The 13,133-nt window shown below is 55.7% G+C and overlaps 1 protein-coding gene across 1 annotated transcript; it reads right to left on the bottom strand.

The window, feature by feature from the left end:
- Positions 1 to 8,839: 8,839 nt before the first annotated feature.
- On the bottom strand, positions 8,840 to 12,777 carry Zbtb42 (zinc finger and BTB domain containing 42). Its single transcript, XM_032908540.1, has 2 exons — positions 12,680 to 12,777; positions 8,840 to 12,252 (listed from the first exon to the last, which is right to left on the bottom strand). Exon 2 carries the CDS (start codon positions 12,233 to 12,235, stop codon positions 10,973 to 10,975), a length of 1,263 nt encoding a protein of 420 aa, XP_032764431.1. The 5' UTR covers positions 12,236 to 12,252; positions 12,680 to 12,777; the 3' UTR covers positions 8,840 to 10,972.
- Between the last annotated feature and the right edge of the window lie 356 nt (positions 12,778 to 13,133).

Here is a 13,133-nt window from a genome sequence, read left to right as displayed (position 1 = left end):
GGAAGGGGTGGAACTTGTCACAAGGCGAAGAATGAGTATCCCTAGGAAGAGTCTGAACAGGCCCCTAAAGAGCCAGGTCTGAGGCCCAGGGATGCCTATGAGAGAGGAGATTGAATAGAGTGAAGAACCAGGAGGAGCTGCTGGTTGGTGGGAAGAAAGCAAAGAGCCTGAGAAGACTGCAGGGGGTGAGGGGGTTTTGCTTCTCTGGGTGACAGAGGGTGCTGGTTCTGGAGTGGGTCTGCTGGAACTTGGGAGAAGCCATCTTGAAGTGGAGCAGAGCCCAGAGTAGCTTTACTCCACAGACACTGATACCAGAGGCCACCTGGAGAATGGGTTGGAAGCAGCCAAGAGGGCCCAAAACAAAACGGAATGAGTACAGCTAGCCCTGCTTGTGGGGAGTCTGAGGCAGGGAATCTGTTACAGCCACCTGCTGTGTCCAGCCTGACTGCAGAGGGGTGCAGAACCGGAAGAGGACCCAACACCTCCACACAGATTTGTGCACAAGGGTTGTGTATTCTAACATGTGACATTGCCTGTCCCAATGGTCATAGCTAGGGCTGCACCTTGACCACCTACTGTCTCACACCAAATGGATTAGAGTACCTAAGAAGTCCTTTAAAAACCCAATAGGAGGGCTGGAGAGATGGCTCAGTGGTTAAGAGCACCAACTGCTCTTCCAGAGGTACTGAGTTCAAATCCCAGCAACCACATGGTGGCTCACAACCATCTGTAATGGGATCAGATGCCCTCTTCTAGTGTGTCTGAAGACAGCTACAGTGTACTTATATATAATAAATAAAAAATCTTAAAAAAAAAAACCCCAATAGGAAAGTGGTTGTAAGAACTGAACCAAGTTGACCCAGACAAAACACAAATGATCTGTGAACCTAGAAAAGAGATGATCACATGCTGAGAGAAATGGCCACAGTGGGGATCTGTCAGTGATACCTAGAAATCTCCTGGTTTGTTAAATGCAGTCAGGGCTGCGGGGAAACAGAGAATGCCCCCTGTGCAGGCAGTTTGGCACCCTCTGAGGGAATGGTGTCTTCTCCTTTGGCCAGCCATCCCGCCTTTGGGAGTTGGGTACCCATACTGCTCAGTGCCATTTAAGAATATTTGCAGGCTGGGGAGATGGCTAAGTGGTTAAAAGCACTGACTGTTCTTCCTGAGGTCCTGAGTTCAATTCCCAGCAACCACATGGTGGCTCACAACCATCTGTAATGGGATCTGATGCCCTTTTCTGGCGTGTCTGAAGACAGCTACAGTGTACTCACATAAAATAAATAAATCACGGCAACTCTTTAAAAAGAATATTTACTTGGCATTGTCTGGCATCAATAGGAGGAGAAGCCCTTGGTCCTGTGAAGGCTCCTTTCCTCACAGGGGAATGCCAGGGTGTCAAGGTTGGAGTGGGTGGATGGGAGTGGGAGTAGCCTCATAGAAGCAAGGGGAGGGGGGATGAAGAGGGGGAGAAGAGGATAACAGTTGAAATGTAAATACATTATATATATAAGTATATATACATATATATACACATATACATATATATATATATATATTTGCTACAGTTGCTCACAGTCAGAACTGGAAGCAACCCAGATGCCCAGCACTGTGAGACTTGATAACTTGATAACTTGATAAATGCATGATGGAGAAAGCACACTGTGACATGCTACATGCTACATGCTACATGGAGAGCTCTGAAGGTGAAGTGCTTGCTTTATAACCGTGATGGCCTTAAAGCGAAAGGCAGGCAGAGTGGCACACTGTGATCTGACATTGAGGAGATAAAGCCAGGTGGACCCCTGAGTTTTGACAGCCAGCCCAGTCTACCAGGGAGCCCAAGGCTAGTGAGAGACCCACATCGCAAGCAGCAATGAAACAATGAGGCATTGTTCCAGGGGAGCGTCACCTTGAGGTGATGGCCTCCACATGTGCACACATACACAGGGACAAGGGATTGTTTGTGTGGACAAAAGCAAGGTGCATTTAACATATCTGATGATGTGCTACCTTTGGGTGTGGCACCGAGGGAGTTCTGTAAGTCTGTCTGTGCTGGCCAGTTTTATGTCAGCCTCAACACAGTAGAGGTAACTGGCAAGAGGGAATCTTTTGTTTTTCCGGACAGCGTTTCTCTGTATAGCTAGCTGTCCTGGAACTTCCAGCTGGCCTTGAACCCAGAAATTTGCCCACCTCTGCCACCCATGTGCTGGGATAAGGGTATGCACCACCACCATCTGGCAGAGAAAAGAATCTTTGAGAAAAATGCCTCCTGTAGGCAGGTCTGTGGATTATTGTTTTGGTCAACAGTTGATGACAGCTTACTGCGAATGGTAGACCCCTGGGTCCTGGGTGGCATTAAAAAGCAGAGACAGTAAGCTACGGGGAGCAGGCCCATCAGCAGTGTTCCTCCGGGCTCTGTGTCAGCTCTTGCCTCTGAGTTTCTGCCATGTGTGAGTTCTTGACCCCCTGACCTCCTTCAGTGGTGGACTGTGATCTGAGGCTGTAAGCCAGAATAAACCATCTCCCTCCAAGTTGCTTTTTGTCCTGGTGTTCTATGACTGATAGAAATGCTAGGACGAGGGGTTGGGGATTTAGCTCAGTGGTAGAGTGCTTGCCTAGGAAGCAGAAGGCCCTGGGTTCGGTTCCCAGCTCCGGAAAAAAAGAAAAAAAAAAAAAAAAAGAAATGCTAGGACGAGATCACAATAGGTGAAAGAAATATAAAGCTAACAAATGGTCGGTTGTGGGGAAATCTTGCTGGTTATAGCAGAGAACCAGAGGTAGGATCAGGGTGAAAGGAATTCTAGGTCTTAATCCAACTCGTCCAAATGCTAGAAGACGATTGGTAGCATCGTGCAGAGCTTTAAAGGGCTGACCGTCTTCCAGGTGTTAAATGCATATTCATGAGCAAATAATTCTAGCATAAAACTTATCACACCAAGAAGGGAGGACAGCATAGAGTCACTTTCACTTGGTTTTTTTTTTTTTTTTTTGTTTTTGTTTTTGTTTTTGGTTCTTTTTTTTTCGGAGCTGGGGACCGAACCCAGGGCCTTGCGTTTCCTAGGCAAGCGCTCTACCACTGAACTAAATCCCCAACCCCTTGTTTTTTTTTTTTTAATATTATCACAGTTCACTTTTTTGTTTCAGATTTAATTTTAGGTGTCCGAGTGTCTTGCCCGCATGTCTGTCTGTGCGTGCGATGCCATGGAAACAAGAGGGCGTCAGATCCCCTGGAACTGGAATTAAGACATCTGTGAGCTGCCATGGGTGCTGGGAGTTAACCAGGTCCTCTAGGAGAGTAGCCAGTGCTCCGACCCACTGAGCCAGCTCCCCAGCCTGGCACTTTGTAGTCTATGCAGTAGAAGGGTAGCAGGTCTCCTGTCAGCGGATATTTAGGTCTTCTCCAGTGTTCCTGTGCTGAAGTGTCCTAGCGACCTTACGTCAAAGTCACTTCATTCTCTGCGTGCTCACCACGTGACTGGTTCCTCAAACTGTTGGGGGAAGGCACGTGTGCAGTTGTAATGTAGATGGATGTGATAGAATTTCACCCAAAGGATGAGTGCGGTTGCCCCACGTATCAGAAAACATATCACAAAATCCCAGACTACGTATCTGTATGCCCCAAATCTGAGTCCGTCCCTGAGTCTGATAGAGTTTACAGCTGTGCTCTGTGAAGGCGGTTTTAGATGGGTTCATGAGGGATGGGATTTGCATCCTCACGAGGTGAGGAGGTGAGCCAGTGCTCTCTGTGCCCTGTGAGGTGACAGAAAGCTGCCCTCAGTAGACCTTGAATGCTGCTTGTTCTTGGCTCCCCCAACCTGCTTGATGTCTTGAGGCAGACCAAGTGAGACATGGTGTTTTCTCTCTCCCAACCTGCAAAATGGTATCTCCACGTGTTTGCTAAGGTACGTATGGGAAGCTTCGAGCTATCCAAAGTTTAAAGTGCAGAGACCTCACATTCCCAACACGGACCTCAGCAGCCCTCTCCTGCTGTTCACTGCTGCACTGGGACCTGCATCACTCTGCACTTTAACCAATGGATTCGCCCACATAACACTCCCATAAGATCAAAATCACATCAGCCGGGGAGCAGCCCACAGAGTCCAGTGGACACTCAGCTTCTGCCCCCAGCACCTGCTGCCCCTGTTGTTCTGCCCCTGGACTCAGGCTCAGCTCCCTTCCCGGCTGCAGGGTCCACTTCCTTTCAAATAACTTTTCATTGCCACACGATTGTTTCCACTCCATAGGCTCTGCAGTTAGTGTACCCATGCTGCCTTCTGTGGATGGGATGCGGGCGCTCTCCAGTTTCCGACAGCAGTATCTAGAGCCACTGCGCACATGAGTGTAAATCTTCTTGAGAGTGCACACTCATTCCTCTTTTTCACACCCACTAGGAGAATTGTTGGGCCTGATGACAGGTGGTGGATTTAACTTCATTATAAGTCATCAGTCCCTGCTGGGTAGCACATGCATAGAATCCCAGGACTCGGGAAGCCGAGGCAGGAGACTTGTGAATTCAAAGCCAGCCTGGGCTGCACGCCCCTTCCAGAGTCCTGCCTGGAGGCAGTGAGGGGCATCATGGTAGATTTCCCAGCCTACAGCTATGTGCCACCTTGTCTTTTCATCTTAGAGTGTGTATGGTGGTGTCTCATTCTGCTAATCTGCACTTCCCGGTAGTTAGAAAATGGAACATGCCCCCCCCCCGCCTCATTAGCTGTTCTTGTAACTTGCTGGGTCCAAGTCTGTCTCCCAAGAAGATGAAGTGGGGGTGTTGCCTTCAGAGCCTTATTTGGGGGAACTCTGGAGCATGAGCTGTACAGCGGGACAGTGTCAGATTACCGTGTACCCAGCAAGGACTTCCTCGTCTGAGGTGTGTGTCTCCCTCCCGACAGTTTGTGTGCTCAGTGTTGGGTGATGCGCAGGATCAAAGTTGAAACAGGGTGTCAACACTCGATGTTATCAGAAGGTCACCTGATAATCTGGCTCCTGTGACTCTGGGCAAGGTTATTTAGCAGCGAAACCTTAACCACGTAGGCGCAGCCTATGGCCTTTCCAGAACTGAGAGTGCCATCAGTAAGGAGGAAGCAGAAGTCACTGCCAAGGACACTCCCAAGGAAGCCACACCAGGTAGTGTCAGCATCTATTAAACTGGTGGCTACTGACACACGGCCCAGTGGCCAGTTTCTGGGCCCAGTGCCGGCTTCTCTCTGCTCTGCTCACCACCCTCATGTTTTGCCAGTGTTTTCAAGTCATGTTTTGCCACGTGTATTTTTGTCCCAAACGTATCATTTTATCCAGGGGGTTATTTCAACATGCTGTTCCAACATCATGAGCTCCTCACAAGGACTAATCTTAACATTTCTTCTACTATATTCAGTATGAATGAGGCAGAGTTCCTGTGGTACCCTGGACGTGCTTGTCCTGGTGTGCCCCAGATCTGTGTGCGAGTGTCCTCAGCCTGAGTTGTTCTGACCCACAGCAGCCCCTGACTGTTCACTGGGACACCCATCTTCCTTACTTTCCATTCCATGACAGTGTTGCAAGTGAAAACACTGAGGCAGGGGAGAGGCAGCAAGGGGGACAGGACAGAACCTGACAGGATAGAAGCATGAGGCCGTGTGTGGATTGGAGTCATCATGGCTGTCAGAGGCCTCTGTCCACATGCATGCTAGGAGTGCTCCATGGGAGAGTCAGGGAAACTGGGAAAACCCGGAGGACAGAGGAGCAGAGCACAGGTACTAAAGCCCCACGTAGGATGGAGACTACTCTGTCCTCTAGCTGCCTCTCACTTACAGGTAACTACGGCCACTGGCCTAAAGTCAGGGGTTCTTCATAAAGGGATGCTGCTGGCGGTGGCTGCAGAGGTTGTGGGCATTGATGATGGAGGAGCAGCGATGGTGAGAGTGACAGTAATGTGATGATTGTGAGGTGATGGAGGTGGAGGTGGTGGTGATGGAGGTGGTGGAGGTGGAGGTGGAGGTGATGGAGGTGGAGGTGGCGGAGGAGGAGGTGGAGGTGGAGGAGGTGATGAAGGAGGTGGAGGTGATGGAGGTGGTGATGGAGGTGATGGAGGTGGAGGTGATGGAGGTGGAGGTGGAGGTGGTGGTGATGGAGGTGGAGGTGGTGGTGATGGAGGTGGAGGTGATGGAGGTGGAGGTGGTGGTGATGGAGGAGGTGGTGGTGGTGGAGGTGGAGGTGATGGAGGTGGAGGTGGTGGAGGTGGAGGGTGGTGGTGGTGGTGGTGGAGGTGGAGGTGGTGGAGGTGGAGGTGATGGAGGTGGAGGTGGTGGTGATGGAGGAGGTGGAGGTGGTGGTGATGGAGGTGGAGGTGGTGGTGGTGGAGGTGGAGGAGGTGGAGGTGGTGGAGGTGGTGGTGGTGGTGGTGGAGGTGGTGGTGGTGGTGGTGGAGGAGGAGGAGGTGGTGGAGGAGGAGGTGGGTGGTGGAGGGGAGGGTGGTGGAGGAGGAGGAGGAGGTGGAGGTGGAGGTGGTGGTGGTGGAGGTGGTGGTGGGGGGGGAGGAGGTGGTGGTGGAGGAGGAGGTGGTGATGGAGGTGGAGGTGGTGGTGATGGAGGTGGAGGTGATGGAGGTGGTGATGGAGGTGGAGGTGATGGTGGTGGTGGTGATGGAGGTGGTGGTGATGGAGGTGGAGGTGGAGGTGCAGGTACTGATGGAGGTGATGGAGGTGGTGATGGAGGTGGAAGTGGAGGTGCAGGTACTGGTGGAGGTGATGGAGGTGGTGATGGAGGTGGAAGTGGAGGTGGAGGTGCAGGTGCTGATGGAGGTGATGGAGGTGGTGATGGAGGTGGAAGTGGAGGTGGAGGTGCAGGTACTGATGGAGGTGATGGAGGTGGAGGTGGTGATGGAGGTGGAGGTGGTGGAGGTGCAGGTGCTGATGGAGGTGTTGGAGGTGGTAGAGATGATGGTGGGCGTGGGGATCATGATGGAAACCGTAGAGATCGCAGAGAGGCAGACGGCGGTTCAGAACTGGTACTATGGTAGGGTAGGCTCATGGCAGGGCTTGAGTTGGTGGAGGGAACCGAACCTGGGGCACTGACAAGCAATAGCAGAGGCAGAGGTGACAGAGGTGGACACTGGTGGAGGGACTCCATCTCACTGGAGTTGAGGACAGTGTGGGCGAAGCCAGAGGAGTCGATGTTTGTGGAAGCAACGTAGAGGGCATGGAGGGGATGGGGTACAGCGGTGGCTGTGACGACTCTACAAGCTGGGTCGTCTGAGATGGACTGAGGTGGGGGCAGGCACGGGGACCAGGGCAGAGGTCAAGTGTGGAGCTACGGCTGCAGTGTTTGTGCGTCTTCCTTCCTTGAGGTCGTCTACACAAACTCCCCGTGCCGTTTATGAATATCAGAAAAGGGGTGGGCCAAGTGGATGCCATGTGGTGGACAGGTTCCCTGAGGCCAAGGGCTAGGGAATTGGGGAGGCAGCATCTGGCCCTTGCTGCACTTGTTTCTCATGGCCTCGACCTTCCCACACCTGCTTTCTCTCACATGACGTCTTACCCTGTGCACCTTGCTCTGTGGTCCACTTGAAGGCTCCTGGAAAGCCGCAGAATCTAGGGAGGATTCTGGAGCACCCTGGACTCCTTCCAGCATTGTCCTGCTCTTCTGCTGAGTGCTAGTCCCGTGGAGACCCCAGGCCTCTCGCCACCAGGGTCTGTGCCGCACACAGCTGAGGTACCCAACACTCCCCAGAGTCAGGCAAGTCCTAGACTTGTTGCCCACTGGCTGAGATTTTGGGGACTGCAAAGACTTTGTACATGCCTCAGTTTACCATCTGGCCACCAGGTAAACATGGGTAATTCCAGGGAGGGTGCCAAGAGGCCCGCGCCGTCCAGGAATAGAGTTGGAGGCTTAGTGAAGCCCAGCTGGGCAGAGTCCACAGACTAGAGGGGGCCCCAGGAAGCCTCCCCTCCCAGGGCTCCCATCCCCATTGGTGTGGCGACAGCTGCTGTCTCCTCCTGGACTGGAAAACTTGGGCTGAGTCACAGGCTCAACTGGGAACATGACAGGGCCTCCTGCAGGACAGTGGCTCCCATCCAAGCTTCGTGGGAGGCAGGGTGAGTGTGGGGCACGGGAGGGCCAGGCACCTCCTCCCAGCACTTACATCTGGAGCCAGAACTGGGAAAGCCAGAGGAATTGGCCCAGGCACTGTCAGGCCCTTCCGGGACCAGCTTAGGGTGGCCGGGTCCCTGTGACAGGCACAGTTCCCACCCTTCCCTGAACTTGGCTCAAGCACAATGAGTCTGATACCGCGTGCTGGGGCCATTCTACTCCATCCACCAGAGGGCCTGGTAAGACGGTAGGTGAAGCCTGGGGGCTCATGGGACATCTGCATCCCTAAGCAATGTCCAGCACAGGAAGGTGTAGGGCAACTGACAGAGGCCCCAAACTGTCAGCCCAGAGCCCAGCCACCCACTACAGTGGGCCAGGAGGGAGTGAGGGGAAACACAAAAGTCTTTGGTCCAGCCGAACCCTCAAAGAAGTGTGAAGGTGTTGGGGGGAGATAAGAGAGCCAAGTACACACAGTTTGGGGTTTGCCTGGACAGCTTGAAGGAGGCAGAGAGCCGTAACGACAGAATCAAGTCTCAGATCCGAGACCCTGCCCTTCCTCCCAACGCCCTGCCTCTCTAGGGCTCCTCCCCCAGTGTCTAGCATCAGGGGAAAGAGGCGCCTGTCACTAGGCCTGTCCCAGTCCACTCACCCCACTAGGCATGAGCACCTCTTGTACTGAGTGGTTGCCTCCCCCACTCTGGCCCCCAACACACACACACTTCCAGCCTGGCAAAGCCCACGTTTCCCAGCCGAGAATCACCACAGCCTCTTCACCTGCGGTTGGCTTTATTACACTGCCATTGTGACCAACAGAGTGTGTGAAATAGGAAGACGGAGCTCGTTTCTAGGGACAGTGCAGGCCGACCACAAGCAGGGCTGTGCAAACATCCCAGCCAAACCGAGGAAAAGCTGTCCTGTGGAGTCATTTCCCAGTGGTCCCTCCAGGGGGCAGAGCAGCAGTGAGACCACAGGCAGGAGCAGTAGCCGGCTTGGCCCTGGGAACCCCACACACAGCAGAAAGCACCTGGACCCCTTCTACGCCTGCCCCGCGCTCCCCACACAGGTAGCAGATCAGACACATACACACACACACGCAACTGAACCATGCCAGTTATAAACGTATAACCAGTCACCATTCTTGGTTCATTTCACAGTAACTGTGCACCAAAGACGAGTCCAGTGTTGACTCAGGGTAGGCTCCCTGTCCCGGGAAAGCAAGCACTAGAGGAAAAACCAACACAGGGGTGCTCTGCCTGCACACGTGTAGTACTACACACACACACACACACACACACACACACACACACACACACACGAAGGGGGAAGGGAGGAGTGAGCGAGCGATCACTCAGATCATAAGTCACAGGGTCCTACTAGCCTTTCTAGAGGTGGAGTCAGAGGCCGGGTTATCAGTGCCTCTTCTCCCGCTCTCGGCACTGTGGCCTGTCTGGGGCCTGCCGTCTTAGAGCATCGCTGACAGACTCCCTGGCCAGCCGTGGACATATTAGGAGAGCAGAGAGACGGTGAGGAGATGAACAGGGTCTGTCCACCTTGGGAAGACCAACTGTCACGTCACTCCAGACCAAGCAAACAAACAAATACATCAAGTGTTAGCGGAAGACACAATGACTTAAGACTTGCCCGACTCTGTCCTCTGGGCCACTTGCAGTCAGCACAGACAGCCCTGTTGCGGAGAGGGCAGGCTGTTTCAGGCAGCTCTACCACTTGCTGAGGCCACCCCCCCCCATCCTGCCCCACCCCCTTCCTGAAATGACCAAGGCTTGCTTGGGGTGCAAGTCGTTAAAGTGAGGGGGCCCATATCCTCAACAAAGGCAGCGGGCGAAGTCCTTCACATTTCAAGGGCACCAGCCTTCCTTCCAGGGCTGTAGTTGAAGGGAGAATCTGTCTCCCTTCTCCCTGTGACAGCTGCTCCCACCCATGCCCCACGACAGGAGGTGGCACAGCCAACATTGCTCCTCTTAAGCTGGACAAGCTCCGGCCTTGTGTTTGGTGCCTGGGAATGGCTGCAGCTCCAGGGAGACCCTTAGAAAGCAGAGAGTGGCTCCCAGGCTCAGGCCTGACCGGAACACAGCATCAGTTTCAACATGCAAAGCTTGGCTCGTGGCAAAATCTGCCATCCCCAGCTGCATGAAGCCCGTAGGGGACACTTACAGGTCCTCAACCAGTAGCAGACACATATTGCCCTTGGGAGGCTCCTGATAAGAAGAGAATCCATTTCCAAATTCTCCTTCCTTGATCAAAGTTCCACCCCTGTTCCACCCCAGTAACAGCGCCCCAGGGACACCCAGCTTCAGCCACCCTCCTCATGATGCTCGGGTCCCTGCTGGAGCTAAGCCTCCTGAAAGGCCAGCTGGATCTCTGTGGCCCCTGCTGGTACTTGTTGTGCCCGAGGCCTTCTCAACAGGGGCTCCTGCGGTCCCTCACCAGGAATGGCGCCGGCTCACTCAGTGCACCCTGTTAGACACTTGCATTAATGACTCTCTTGACAAGTGAGTCATTCTATCGTGGCATTAGGCACACAAGGACACTCTCAAGTATCCCAGCAGGGTGGTCAGGGAAGCCCCAGGACAGAGGAAAACTGTGTTACCTCACACTGCCCAGTGAATGGGCAGGCAGGCCAGGCACTCTAGGACCTTGCTAGAGAGGAAGGACAGTGGGGACAGAGTATCCCTAAACTGGGCAGGGTACAACCTGCTCAGGTGTCAGGTGGAGGGGAGGGGAGGAGGAGGTGACCCATCCAAGAAGCAGCAGCATTCATTCAGGTTGGCCAGTGCAACCTTCTAGCCTTGGGGTAGCCTGGGCTTCTTCCTCTGCCCCAGGGTTCCATCCGGGGAGACCCTGCCCCTTCTCTTCCTCCACCTCGGGGATGCAGAAAAACACTTCACACAAGCAAGGGCTTGACGAGGCCATAGTGGAACTTGCGGACATGGCGATACAGGTCACCAGACTGTGTGAATCGGCGCTCACACCAGCGGCAGGCATGGGGCTTCTCCCGTGTGTGGACCACAGCATGCCGGCTTAAGTTGTGTGAGTACTGGAAGCTCTTGCCACACTGCATGCATGTATAGGGCTTCTCCCCAGAGTGTGTCCGTTCATGCCTCTTCAGCGTGTACGTGCAGGAGAAGGTCTTGCTGCAGAGGGGGCACGTGGGCACGGCCCCCTCCGGGGAGAGCCTGGTACGGACGCTGTCCCGCTCCCGGAAGTGGGCGCTGAGATGCGGCTGCAGTGCGTGGGTGCTAGGGAAGAGTTTGCAGCACAACGGGCAAATGCAAAGATGCCTGCCGGGACCCAGATCTTCGCTGTCCACCACTGGCTCTGCATGCAGCCCAAGCTGCTGGCTGCCTGTTCCTTGGATGTGCAATGGCTCCAAGTCCACTGCCAGGCCCCGGGCTGCAGAAGCACAGACTGGTGGTGGGGATCTGTCCGCGCTCTGCGGGCTGCTGCTATCTTGTTCAGAGAACGAATCTTGCTCGGCCTTCACCAGAGGCTGGGCCCCTTGCTGTATGGAGCTGCACTGGGATGTCTGGAGGAGACAGGGTGGGTGGGCCTGCTCTGGTCTTGGGCCAGGCTTCAGCGACAGGTCCAGGGCCCCACTCGACTCCTCTGAGACCTGCCAAGATGGAGGTCCGAATTTTGGCAGGGGATGGGCAGCCTTGACCCCTAAAGATGGGGGTTTGGCCTTTGGTGTGGCTTGGCAGAAGGCAGGGGGCCAGGAAGGCAGGGGGTGTGGTGTCTGCCCGGGAAGCTCTGTCCCCAGCGTACGGGTCTCCAGATCTGGGTCCTTCTTTCTGAGCCTGCCCTTGCAGACCTTGACGATGTCATACATGTGTAGGTAACTGGCTGCAGCCAGGACGTCCTCGACAGGTAGGCTGTGCAGGTCCAGGCGGCCCTCATACATGAAGTCCAGCAGGCGGCTGAAGGCGGGTACGGTGACGATGTCGCCGTTGAGCCGCACTGTGTCGCGGCTGCTCGCGGGCTGGTCCCTGTAGAAGAGATGGAAGTAGACACTGCACGCGGCCAGTACAGCGCGGTGCGCAGGGAAGCGCGCGTCGCCCACCAGGACAGTGCAGTCGCACAGGAACCCAAGCTCGCGCTGCTGCCTCAGGCGGCCCAGCAGCCGTACGCCGTGCTCCGGGAACTCCATGCCGCCGCAGTCATCACCTGGGCACAAACGGGACGCCTGTCAACACGCCGGGGATGCCGTGGCCGCCGCTCGCCCCGACGCGCCCTTCCCGGGTTGCAGGCAGCCCACGGAGAGGCGCGGGAGTGACGCGCGCAACCGCCAGCCCTGAGCTGCCCCGGCACCTGCCCGGAGCAGGAAAAACTCGATCGAAAGTAAACAGAAGCCGCTCTGCCGCCGGGGCGGGGCTCGGGGCGCAGCGGAGGGGCCGAGCCGCGCGGACAGAAGTCGGGACTTCAGGCTGCCTCGCCCGCACCCCCCCGCCTGCCGCGCCCCCCGACGCCGGAGTCGCCGCCCGCCCGCGCCGCTGCCAGCTGCCACCGCTGCCGTCGGCCCCATTTATGGCAGCGCGGCCGTGGGGAGCGGCCGGCTAGGCAGGCGGAGCCGAGAACCCGCCCCTGTGCTCACCTCCGCCGCACGCGCGGCTCTCCGCTCGTTCTGCAAGCTTTCCCGTGCAGCTCGGACCTCACCGAGCTACGGGTGGCGCGCCCCGGCCGGGAGGGCGCGGGGACCCGGACGGCGCCGGGCGGGGCGCACACTAACTTGGCCGGCGGGGCAACGCCTGCTGCTTGCCCCGCCCCGAAGAGCGAAACTCCCGGCTGGAGCTGGAGGGGGCGGGCCAGGCGACTTCCCGGAGCGGCGGAACCGCTGAGGTCACCTCGCTACCCCTTCTCTGTCCGCCCCACCCGGTCAGCCCCGCTAGAAGCTAGCCCGCCGCACTCTGGCGGGAGGGGGTGCTGGACCCTCTCGCGATACTTGTCTCCTGGGCCTCTGTGCCCTCCATGGGGTCCCGACTGCCCCAGTGGACAAAGGGGCAGTCGCTCCTCCCTGGACCAATGCACCGGCAGTCACTGACGGTGTG

The sequence above is a fragment of the Rattus rattus genome, chromosome 7, assembly GCF_011064425.1.
Source record: "Rattus rattus isolate New Zealand chromosome 7, Rrattus_CSIRO_v1, whole genome shotgun sequence".
Classification (NCBI taxonomy): Eukaryota; Metazoa; Chordata; class Mammalia; order Rodentia; family Muridae; genus Rattus; species Rattus rattus.
The sequence above is the reverse complement of the archived record's forward strand: the minus strand, read 5'-3'. Positions and strand labels throughout refer to the sequence as shown.

Excerpts from the sequence above, each read along its gene's own strand:
- Zbtb42 (XM_032908540.1), bottom strand. The coding sequence starts at position 12,235 with ATGGAGTTCCCGGAGCACGGCGTACGGCTGCTGGGCCGCCTGAGGCAG.